The 12,965-nt window shown below is 32.6% G+C and overlaps 1 protein-coding gene across 1 annotated transcript; it reads left to right on the forward strand.

Annotated features, from left to right (window-relative positions):
- The first annotated feature begins 3,116 nt into the window (after window positions 1-3,116).
- On the forward strand, window positions 3,117-9,633 carry LOC127244134 (kinetochore-associated protein KNL-2 homolog). Its single transcript, XM_051264485.1, has 6 exons — window positions 3,117-3,202; window positions 6,738-6,835; window positions 7,133-7,267; window positions 7,356-7,444; window positions 8,072-8,216; window positions 8,934-9,633. The coding sequence occupies exons 2-6, from the start codon at window positions 6,803-6,805 to the stop codon at window positions 9,327-9,329; spliced, it is 798 nt and encodes a 265-aa protein (XP_051120442.1). The 5' UTR covers window positions 3,117-3,202; window positions 6,738-6,802; the 3' UTR covers window positions 9,330-9,633.
- Window positions 9,634-12,965: the final 3,332 nt, after the last annotated feature.

Here is a 12,965-nt window from a genome sequence, read left to right on the forward strand (position 1 = left end):
AAAACTATGAGCAATTCAGGCGAGCAAGGATCCGGTAGATGCAGTCGTTGTCGGATTCCACCGCCGTCTTGAGGAGATGGAGAAACGCATCGAGGCTCACCTACTGGCGATTGAGCGCAGAGTTGATGCATTGTGCGCGCACTCTCCAGTGTTGGACGGAGGGCCATCCTCGTCGGGTGCATTGCGACTATCGCGTAAGTGATAATATACTTGTTTGCTCAATGAACAAACTAGGTGCTACTTGTATTCGGCGACGACATCATGTACTCGTTTTCCTTTCGACGTTTTGTTGGCTTACCTAAGTCTCGGTCCAATTGGAATTGTACCGCCCGTCTGTTGGACGCCATATGTGCATGATGTGATTTTGTCGTTGACGGTTGTTAACATTTTATTTTCGGCATACTCTATCATGTCGGGTACATTGGTCATATTATATATTAAACGTAATTTGCACCAAAGAAATATTTTTTGCACTAGGCCGGCCGTACGTAACCGAAGGCTTCTACCGGGAACCATTTTTCCTAGAAGTTCTTCCGCGGGTAAAACGCCACACTTTATACTTATTGCATGTTATTATGTAATACTCCCTCTTTTCCGGAATTTTTATTTGTTTTACTGTAGGCACGACAATTTATGAGGGGATACATAGACAATAATTTCAAAATATATTACTGGAAGTAAGCATCGTGTAGTAAAAATAATTATAGATTACGATTAAGATAACTGATTAATATAATTAAAATTAATGAAATTATAAATTAAATTTTTAAAAATAAGACTTAAATGTATAACACTATTACAAATAATGACAAAATTAGTGGAATGGACAAAAATAAAAAGGTGGACATAACAAGTGGTATGGACGCAGTATAAATAATTAATTAAACTAAATTAATAATCACATCAGTGCAATCATTATCTATCACATCACTGCTCAACAAAACCCACTAAATCCAAATATAAACCTACTACACCAAAGGAACGCGGATTCCAAAACTCCTAAAAATTAAAATCCGACCCAAACCTAAACCAAATCTTCCCAAACCCAACATAAAAGAACACACCCTTAGTTTTTGTTTAAATTTTATTATGATGTGATGTTTTTGTTAGAATAATAATGTATTTTATTGAAAATTGTGTCAAATAATAGTATTATTTTGGTTTGAAATGTTAAAATAATAAATTCAAAATTTTAAACTAAAAGAAAATTATAAAAAATATTGGTGCATTAATTACTCTCTCCGTCCTACTTAAATTGTCCACTTTAGCTCAGACACAGAGATATTATATAATTAGTAAGTAATTTAAAAGTATATTAGTAAAAATAATTATGATTTAATAAAAATAATTATATTTGAAAATTAAAATGACTAAATGGTTTACTTAAAATTTTTAAAAAAACTATAAATTATAAAATTTAAAATGTGATTAAAGTGTATAATTATATTTTCAAAAAAGAAAATGACAAATTATATGGACAGGCTGAAATAAAAATACTAAACAAATTAAGTGGGACAGATGGAGTAAGACTCTCCCCTTCCGTCTCGGACGAAAGCATACACTTGAACTTTTGTAGTACTTTATTATTTCTTTTGGAGAAAAAAAAAACTATGTATAATTGTTTTATATTCGGCCTCTTTGTAGTTATATATAGATATATATATCTAATGATACTTTTTTAGTCCTAAGATAATTTATACCTTTCATTATGTACACAATGATAATTATATTTAATTAGTTAATAATAATAAATTATGATATTATTTTATTAATTTTTTATACTCCCTCCGTCCCACATGATTTATTTCTATTTTATATTTTCGTTCGTCCCACATAACTTGTCTTTTCTATTTTTGGAAATATAATTATGCACTTTAATTACATTTTAAATTTTAAATTTTATAATTTTCTTAATTTTAATTAAACTATTTACTTATCTTAATCTAAATTTATAATTATTTTTAGTAAATAATAATTATTTTTACTAATACACTTCTTAATTACTTCCTAATTATACTTTACCTAAATTCTCAGTGTCTACAGTAATACACCTATATTGCATGGGACGGAGGGAGTATAATTAATAATATTGATAATTTTAAAATAATTTTAATATATATAATTAAAAAATTAGAATATGCATTTAAATATTCTAAAATTTATATCCCAATAAAAAATAGATGCAATATGAATATGTACAAATAAATAAAATATTTATTTTATTTATTTATAATTAAGATAAATTAATTTTATATTAAGGTGAATTTAAATGTAGATATATTTTTTTTTTGAAGAAAGATAAAAATAAACAGATTTTGAGAAGTTAATTAAATTGATTTATATTTAGTAAATAAGTTTTGATTTAGTAAGTTTATCCAAAATAAAAATATGTCAATTATTATGTGATTGATAAAAATGAAAAAAAATATCAATTGTTATGGAGAGAATATAGTTTATGTATAAATTAATGATATTTTAATATTAATATATGATTAAGAAATATAATTAAAAATTGTACAATAAAAATAACAAAATTAAAAATTAATTTTTTTTATCAGTAATAATACTTTTTAACTTTATAAAATATTAAGTAATAGTATGAAATAATAATTTTAATTATAAATATATATTTTCTATAAGTGTTTGTTTGTAAAATTTTTGAAGTTTAAGTATAAATTTAAGAATAGTTTTGAATTTAAATAGTTAATTGATATATTTTATAAAAATATTAATGTGATATAAAATAACAATTAATTGATATTTTAAATATTTTTCCTGTCTCATATTATATATCAATTTGTTTTTTCAGGAAGTTTTAAAAATATTAGTATTATATCGTAGAAATAAAAGTAAAATGATTAAATTGTAAATTAGAAGGGTATTTGTAATATTAGATACACAGTACAATTATAAAAAAAAAAAAATTAATAATTTGTTATCGAATAGACCAAAATAATAAAAATTGATAAATTATTAAGGCACGAAGTACTAAATAAGTTTTTAAGTATGATATAAAAAATATGAAAAAAAAAAATTATTTAATTTAATAATTTTTTGAGAAAATGTTGAATAATAAAAATCCGCCAAAATATTTATTTAATGCTTTTTGCCCTAAACAAAACATCCACTCCCGCAGCAGCCTGCACCATCATCTTCTTCCTCACGTTCGTTCTCCTTTTTGGCTGCTTTTCGTCTGAAATTCGTAAGTTTCTTGCGCTACTTTTTATTTGTTTTTTTGTTATTAAAATCAACGATCGGGATATCACCTTCTCCTCTTTATTTTAATTTTTAGTTTTTTTTTTCAATGGCTGCTGTTATGAGCATTTAAGGTTTTGATTGTTTCGTGTTAGTTGCAATCGACTGTGTTGATTTGAGTGAATATCAGTCAAGTTTAAGGTTTTGCATTCTATTTTCTTTAATTTTTGGTAACAAAGTTAATGTTGGATTTGTACAACTTTAGTGTTAATCTCTCTGTGTATGTTTGGTGATAATTCCTGAAGGTTTTCAAGGATGTATTAGTGCTCAAAATGCTCTTGGTGTTGTTTATTGTGAGGAGACTTTATTGATGGCATTTCTTTGCTTAAAGTTAATTATGTTCCGGTCTTGTGACTTTGATTTTGGACATGACTCCATTTTGGCAGAATTTTTGTTTGAATTTATAGACAGTTGCTGTTGACCTTTTGCATCCTTTTATGATTGGTAGTTTTGGGTGATCCTTAATTTTCCTTCCCTTATCAATTTTCTTGGATTAGTTGTTGAGATATCTCCACATGATTTTCTACATTTTGTAGTGTGCACTTTTCACCTACTGACATCTATATATCTTACCCATTGTGAACAAAGCAGGTATTAATGCTATGTTGTTTTAGAAGGTGGGGCTGGTTTGGAATAGGTGGGAGTATGATTACTTGTGGACCAATAGAGATTTTTTGGTTATTCTTTCTTCGGTGTGTTTGAGCTTCTGATTTCCATTATCCATTTCCTTATCAAAACTTTAACTTGATTTCCATATGTTCAATTTCAAAGTTAAATTGAGCTCCTCAGCACTCGTAATCCTAAAAAAACTGCAGTTTCTAAATAACCTGAGTTGTGCTTATATTCCCTCCAAACACTTCCATGGGGATGTTCATAAGAAACCTCAAAAGAGACAACGCCCTCACAACCGCACCCGCAACCAACGTCGTGAATCCATTCCATTTCTCACCCATCTAAAGCAATGTGAAAACTCCGAAGAATTCCTCCCTGTTTTCCATGATTTCCGCAAGATGGGCTACAAACATGGCTATCCTTCATATGCCTCTCTTGTTTACAAGCTTGCTCGTTCAAAAAAATTTGAGGATATCAATGCTGTTTTGGATTTCCTGCAGACCAGTGATATAAAATGTGGAGAAGCTATGTTTATTGGATTGATTCGGCATTATGGGAAGGCAGGTATGATTGACAAAGCTGTGGAGGTCTTCCATGAAATGGGGAGGTCATTCAACTGTGTGCGTACTGTTCAATCTTTTAACACAATTTTGAATGTTTTAGTTGATGGTGGTTGGATTCCCAAAGCCATAGAGCTTTATGAGAATGGTCGGACAATGGGATTTAGGTTGAATTCAGTTACGTATAATATTATGATGAAAATGTGGTTGGGAAAGGATGAGTGGGAAAAGGCAAGAGAAGTGTTTAATCAAATGCTTGACAGAGAATTGGAGCCAACTGTTGTCACTTATAATTCGCAGATAGGATATTTATGCAAAAGGGGCAATGTGGATGAGGCAAAAAGAATTTTCAAGGACATGAGAGAGAAAGGAAGGCAAGGGAATGAAATTACTTATGCTTTGCTAATGGAAGGTTTATGTGCGCTGGGAAAGTTCAAAGAAGCAAAGAAACTGATGTTCGATATGGAATACCATGGATGCAAAGTGCATGTTGTGAATTTTGGTGTCTTGATGACTGATCTTGCCAAGCGAGGGTTAGTTGATGAAGCAAAAGCATTGCTAGTTGAAATGAAGAAAAGACAGATAAAGCCAGATGTGGTTATGTATAATATATTGATTAATTGTTTGTGTAAAACACATTCAGCTTTGGAGGCATATAAAATACTGGTTGATATGCAGCTTAATGGCTGCAAGCCCAATGCTGCAACCTACAGAATGGTGGTTGATGGGCTTTGTGAAGTTGGGGATTTCTCTGGAGGGCTGAAGGTGTTTAATGCAATGCTTCATAGTCAACATTTGCCTCGTATTGATACATTCGGTTCTCTGTTTGTTGGTTTAGTTAAGTCTGGAAAAACTGATGATGCTTACTTTGTTTTGGAAGTGATGGAAAAGAGAAAGATTACCTTGGATTTGGACTCATGGCAGATACTTATTAGTGATTGTTGTCCGGGTGATGCATTTGTTAGTGAGTGTTTGGATGATGTTATTTCTTCTGGTTGATGTATATGCGTGAAGACAGAATTGATCTAGCTGGCTTGGTTACCTCATATGAAGTCCCGGTAAAACTTGTAAATTGATACCTATAGAGGCTTCTTAAATGTCAAGACCAATAAATTCAAAATTTCACTATTGAAAAATCTAAATCCTCAAACAAACATACCCTATATATATCTTCGACGATGGTTTATGGAGTTGTGGATTTAAAAAATGCCTTTGTTGTTGTTGTCCCCCCCAGTCTGTGTTGTGGTTGTGAGAGATTAATTGTTCTGTTTTTATTAGTTAATTGTCCTTGAGTTATCTTTCTGATGACTTTTGCCTTTGAAGATATAGTAATTTTGAAGATCAATTTTGCAAATTTATCTACATAGACTTGGGATGACTCTGTGTGTGCGCACATGGTTGCCTTTTTTGGTTGATCATAAACCCCATTTCATCCTCAATTCAGTGATCTAATTATTGAGGGGCATATGCTCCTTGATTAATTGCTATGGCAGCAATGAGGGCTGACAATGTTCTATCCCAACTAAAATCTGTTGTAGATTGATGAGTTTTATTACTAATGATAGAAGCTGTGTTAATATTATTATATATTCAAACTTTTCTAGGTTTTTCTCTTGACATACTTTTTTCAGTTGTAAGTGTACTTAATCATCTGTTGGCAAACGGAAATCAATATTATGTTTTGAACTTTTATGTAGTTACTAAAGTTCTATGCTTGAGGTAAACATCTAATTATGGTGGATTGCAATTAGCAAAGGGAAAATAGTGATATAGTGCAATATATATGAGCTGAGGATTTTTTATTGTACTAGTTAGATTTACTTGACCAGACTCCAGCCTTCTTTTGAGATTTTTATTTAGAGATTCAGATTCAGGCTTGGCCCATATTTTGATGGACCCTACTAGGCCCCACAGTTTAGCATGAACACTCAGGACTTAAAGTTATATCCCAGACATGGAAATGTTTTGAGGGAGTTAACTTGTGTTTCTGCGAGAAGTGACTACGAGATCTACATGCCAAATAATAATAATAACATAAAAGAAAAGGGGGATGCTAAATCATAAGCTCTTTTTTTTTTTTTTTAAAAAAAAAAAAGTAAAGAAAAAAGAAACCATGCTTTCATTCTATGATATGTTCATCAAGTGTCAGTGGTATATGATTTTGACTGGCGTTTCTACTTTATTGAATCTATCATTTCATACTTCTAACATTGGGAGCAATTTCATGTAAGCACAAAGTAGTATCTTTTCAGCATGATTTTCTACTTCTAGCAATGGTTTATGTTCTCAACCAGTCTTCTTGCTATACAGGTATCAATGTTGTTTCTTTTCAGAAGGTGTTGTTGGATAGAACATGGTGGAGATTGTGTGCATTGATGGTGACAAGTTGTGGGCTGATAGTGTTTTCAGTTATTCTACACTACATTTGGTTTGCTTGAGCTTGAGTTTTGAGTATTATTTTTCTGATTTACTTGTCTCCTTGGTTTTATGAACTTCGCCTGTGAATGCTTCATTGTTGGTATGCTTTTCTGGCAGTACATTTACTTTTTATTGTGTTGAGTATAGCATTTATTTTAGTGTGAGGTTGGGTGATTTGAGTTGGGTGATTTGAGTTGGGAAAGGCTCGAGCGTGAGCCAGGGTATTGCTCAAAATTCTCCTATGTGAACTTTTCATTCATTGTTGCTGAACATCCTAATTTATCCAGTCAAGCGTCACATCCGTGTTGTGCCTAATGGGGACACCATCAGAAGCTGTTATACGACACAAATATCGACTAAAAACCCCCTCAGCTCCTTCAACTGCTCCCAGTTCTGCTGTGTCCTCGTCGTACTTGAAACAAGTTTGAACCTCTTACTATTCCTTATCATTAAGCATTATGGGGTTCCAACCAAGTGTTTACTCATCTTTCATTGGTGCTGCACTTCTAGGAATATTTGTTGCATGATTGGTGGCTAGTGAAAGTCATTTCGGATTTCCATGGCAAACGACTAGGAATTGAAGGTTTTTCTTCCAGAGAGTAATGTTTACAATCTTATTCTTTTTCCATTTTGTTTATTGGTGTATCTGTTTACAACATGTTACCATTATTCCTGAATGAGAAAATTATCAGTCTTTCTCCCATCATTTGTTCGACGTAGAGACTGTGATAAAAAAAGCTCAAATAAGTCAAATTTTAGCGGATTTCTCCTAAATTAGTAGAAGCTTGAATGGCTGCTAGGAGATTGGAGTGTGTTTGAAATGTGTATTATCTGGAATCACTAACTTTATTTTCTGTGGAGATTTGTAAAACTTGTTGTATCCAAGCGGCCGTATTTGTTAACACTTACTATATCCTAGTCAAGTCAAGTAAAATCAATGTTAATTAGCTAATTATAATTGCAATCTTGGTTTACACATATCTGCAAAAATGTCTAGAAGCTCGAAGTGTTCCTTTTTACCTTGTGGTTTAAACAAGTTATTAGATATTTCAGTATGAGAAGTACATAATTAAGTTGCATTGCTATGATGTTGAGATGAGATTAGATTAGATTTATTTTCCTGTTTGGTTAATGTTAAAACAGTAGATACTGAATTCATTTCTTTACATTACCTCAAGTAAGCATTTTTTTTTTTTTTTTCATAATTATTTATATCCTGAATACAGCAGAGGTGTTGTGAGATGTTTCTCGTCTGCGCCAATTGTCAAGAGAATCGATGCTGTTACTCTGGCCACTGCTGATGGCAAGACAGTTATGGTCCATGGACATCTTAATAGGCACCGCTCTCTCCAAAATGGCTTCTCTCATGAGGTACCCTATATTGTTGTGTTTTTAGTCATTCCTATGCTACGCTATGTTTAGGAATAAAGAGATTTACCGAACATGCCGAAATACCGATTTATCGTACCGTATTGTATTGAAAATAACAAAAATTTTGGTACGGTATGGATATCATACTGAAGTTTTCGGTACGGTATCGGTATAAATATTTGGAAAGTTCGGTATTTCGGTATAATAGGTATTTCGGTATGATAGTGTACTGAAAAATATGCATGACTACTGAAAATTTATTTATTTTTTCATAATTTTTTTGTAGTGTAGAATAGTGATATTTATTACTTTTGTTTTAATTATTTTGAAATTAAGATTACATTTTCGGTATAATCGGTATATACCGGTATCGTACTGAAATCGAAATTTTAGGTATAAGCGGTATATATTGATATTTTACTAAAATCGAAATTTTAGGTATAAGTAGTATATACCGGTACCGTACCGAAAGTTTTTATATACTGAATTTCGGTGTGCCGAAACTTTCGATACGGTACTGGTATGTATTATCATCATACTGAAAAGTTCCATACTGAAAAGTTCGATACGGTATCGGTATTTTCGGTACGGTACGGTATGCCATCCCTAGCTATGCCATGCATCAAATCATATTCCTAGGCTATGCCTATTCAACTAAAGCTCTAGTCTACATATTTTCTGAATGTTACTTATGTGCTTGCTTGTATTCTTGAACAGATATGCCAACATTTTATGATCGGATTTCCGTATTATTGGGAAGAATTTGCGGGTGCAGGCGTATCAGCTGTTGATGAAACGGCAATTCTAGAAGGGCAATCAGAAATGGATGTTTCGGAGCATAAAAAAGAAAGTCGACATAAGAAGAGAGACACAAGAAACAAGTCAGAAGTAGAGGAGGACATAAAAAGCAGCAGTGTGGACTTAGAAATGGAAGTTTCTGAGCATAAAAATGAAAATCCAAATAAAAAGGTAGGAGGGCGAAAAGGGCGACCTAAGAAGAGAGGAAGAAGAAGTAATTCTGAAGTAGAGGAGGGTATGGCTATAAAAAGCAGCAGTGTGGAGCATACAGGTCGATTGACGAGAAGCAAAACTCGATTATTACGGGAAAAGTAGGGGGTGTTTGGTAGAATTGCAAAAAATTATCGAATAGCATTTGTTGAACCCAATTAGGAGCATATCTATGATTAGTGTATCATAAATGATTCTTGAACTGAACGGATTAACGGCCCCGAATTCAAGTTGATTCTATTTCGCCTTAACGGTCGAGTTCTATGGTGACGAACTCAATGGAGTTAGTCATACCAAAAGGAAATGGTGATAAGAAGATTTGTCCTAATGTACTTATTGGTGCACGTAAGAGTGCACATGGTACGGAATGTGTCGGTCAAATATTCAATAGAAAAATATTTTTGGTAAATTACATAACACATCTTTATGTTTTATTAAAAATATACAAAATATGCATGAAACACCCTCATTGTCCAAAATTGATGTTTAGTAGTTCGAAATAAAGACTTAAATTACGTAAGTTTTATACAAATAAAAAATGTAAAATATTTTAAATAATTTTTTTAAATAAAATAAATAAATAAATAATTGATCAATCATTTATTTTTATAATTTCTATAAAAATCAGACAACAATTTTTCTCCAAAAATTATAAAATAAAGGATTAATAAATTATTTATTTAATACAAAAAAATTATTTAAGATATTTTTCACTTTTTATTTGTATAAAACTTGCGTAATTTAGGTATTTATTTAGAATTAAATATCAGTTTTGGACAAGAATGGTGTTTCGTGCAAACTTTACATTAAATATCACATTTTTGTTTGAATAATAATTTGGCTAAATTGCACAAAATCCACTTGTGGTTTCATGAAATTACACCAAATCCCTCATATTTTTAAAATTGCGTCAAACTTTTTCGTGGTTTCATAAACTTTGCGTCTAACCCCCTCACCAGTCCTTATTTAACGGTATTTGACCTAAATGCGCTCAAACTGCGAATAAATATTATAATCTCAATTTCTAAACCCCTAAAATTACAAATATATTTATTTTTTTATATATTTAACCTAAAAAAATAGTAAAAATAAACTGTTAAAATTTGAGAAAAATAACTACTCCCTCCGTCTCATGTAATATGGGTGTATTACTGTAAACACGGGAATTTAGGTAAAGTATAATTAGTAAGTAATTAAGAAATGTATTAGTAAAAATAATTATTATTTAGTAAAAAAATAATTATAGATTAAGATTAAAATAACTAAATAGTTTAATTAAGATTAAAAAAAATTAAATTTTAAATTTTAAAATATGATTAAAGTGTATAATTAATTTTCCAAAAAAGGAAATGACAAATTATGTGGGACGGACGAAAATATAAAATAGGGACAAATTATGTGGGACGGAGGGAGTATTTTTTAGTATATTTACTATTTTTTAAGGGTAAATATAAAAAAAATAAATATATTTGTAATTTTAGGGGTTTATAAATTGAGATTTTAAATTTTTTTCGCAGTTTGAGCGCATTTAGATCAAATACCGTTAAATAAAGACCGCTGAGGGAGTTAGACGCAAAGTTTATGAAACCACGAGGGAGTTTGACGCAGTTTTAGAAGTACGAGAGATTTGGTGCAATTTTATGAAACCACTGGTGGATTTTGTGCAATTTAGCCTAATAATTTAGTGTCATGAGTTATTATATCTATAATTCCTCATCATTTATATATGTTATCTTGCATATATTATCGTTTGTTACTCTCTAATTTTCAAGTTCGACAAAGCGCGGTGGCTCAACTCGGAGGATTAGCCCTCCAGTCCACGAAGAAGCTCAATCCAGTTCGGAGGCCCATCACAAATGAGAATTAGATTAGCCCAAAAGTCCAGTCCGGCAAATTTAATTTGGATAAAAAAACATTGAAAAGAGTTTGAAAAGTTAGATGCTGGGTTGGTTTATTTGACGTCGATTGTCTCCAACCAACGTCAAATCCAACGCCAATTTTGGCGTTGCTATAGTGCAACGTGAATTTTGGTGTTGCACTGTAGCAACACTATTTTTTGGCGTTGCTTTATTATTATTTTTTTAATTTTTTTTATTTTTAAAATTATAAATTTGATTTTTATTTTTAAAAATTTTATTTTAAATTATAAAAATAAAAAATTGTTTAAAATAATACGAAAAATTGAATATTTGAAGAATAATAGTGAATAATGGAGTTACAGTTGAAATAAAATTACTGTAACAACGACATATTTAGAGTTAAAAATGGATAAATGAAGTTGATGGGTTGAAGACGATCTTACGTAACATAAATATATAAATAAGAATAGGATGGGGAAAATAAATCATCACCAGAACCACTTCACTGCAGCCCCTTTTTTTTATTCTTGGATTAATTTATTTAATTTTCCAGAAAAAAAATTATCTATTTTTACTTCCAGATTTGTGTTGCTTTCTTATTTTTTTCTTATTTCGTTTGCTATGTTTCAGCACCATTTTGAATTCGAGTGCATTATTGTTTGATTTATTTAGTCCAACTTTATTTATTTTGAATCCAATTCCAAGTCCAACCAATTTTATATCTAGTCAGATTTGCTTCCATATGCTTATGTTGTGTTTTATTCAAATTCGAATCGGTTAATCAAGATACCGTCAGCTACGGAAATTCGAACCGATTGGCGAGACTAGCCTAAATACTTCCTTAAGTAGGCCGGGGAACTGATTCTTGTATTCGATTGGCCTAAATCCGTTGGACCGTTATGAATGAATTTCAACGACAACATATTGGCACGCCCAATGGAATGCCAACGAATCTCACACTTTTTATGCAATTAAGGAATTACAAATTACCATCGCCAGAGAAAACTGCAATGTTGAAAAAAAAGAAGTCGCCGGAGAAACTTCAACCCACGTATTTACGGATAAGTCACGCATGATGAATGATCAGCAGTTCCAAGAGGTGTGGACAGGATGGCTACGATCCCTACGAGCGTTCTTTAAGATCAGATTCGTGGGGAAATCCAATCTGCCATCCACGAATCGGCATTGACGTTCGCTTGGTATCTTGCCGACATTCTTAAGCTGACCATCCGAAACGAAATCACATGGATGAGAGAAGAGGAACTGCACGAGGGCAAGGCACCGGCGGCCAACTCCGGAGATGATAAAAATGCTCCTTCAGTGAAGACAACACAAGGAGATACGTCCGGACAATCCTCAATGATGCTCCAACATGGTAACGTAATAATATTGAGCAAAGAAAAAGAAAACAATAACTTTCTAGATGAGACAGTGGCTCAAGGACCTTGACGGTCCTCGGGGTAAGCCATCGCCATATCAGGGACATTTGGGGGGCTACGGGTACGCACCACCGGCGTCCCAATGGCACAATAATCATTTGTTCGATGACATAAGTGTGCCGACATCACCTGCGGAGGTGTAAGGTCAGGAAAACCTCCCTGCCGGAGAAGGAGCTACTTATCATTGGGGGCATGACCGACCACGGCTCAACACTTCCGGTCGCCCCACCAGCTTTGATGATCACTTAGGAGATGTTCGCTCCACCTCCAATCACACCCCTGGGGGCAGCCCACCTCCTCTGGGCCCGTGGGGTTCAGCTCTGTCAGCGGTGACAGTCACTTGGGGCTTGGCTATACCAACTCTGACCGTGCCACCTCTGTTTGGGGGGCTCGCGACGTATCAAGAAGTATCATTTGCTGGACCGGCCGCACAACAAGCAGGG

The sequence above is a fragment of the Andrographis paniculata genome, unplaced genomic scaffold, assembly GCF_009805555.1.
Source record: "Andrographis paniculata isolate CXL003 unplaced genomic scaffold, ASM980555v1 Contig9END, whole genome shotgun sequence".
NCBI classification, from domain to species: Eukaryota; Viridiplantae; Streptophyta; class Magnoliopsida; order Lamiales; family Acanthaceae; genus Andrographis; species Andrographis paniculata.

Coding starts and splice junctions, on each gene's coding strand:
- LOC127244134 (XM_051264485.1), top strand. CDS start 6,803: ATGGTGACAAGTTGTGGGCTGATAGTGTTTTCA. Junction 6,836..7,132: donor GTGGGCTGATAGTGTTTTCA/GTTATTCTACAC, acceptor TAATTTATCCAG/TCAAGCGTCACATCCGTGTT. Junction 7,445..8,071: donor GAAGGTTTTTCTTCCAGAGA/GTAATGTTTACA, acceptor TCCTGAATACAG/CAGAGGTGTTGTGAGATGTT.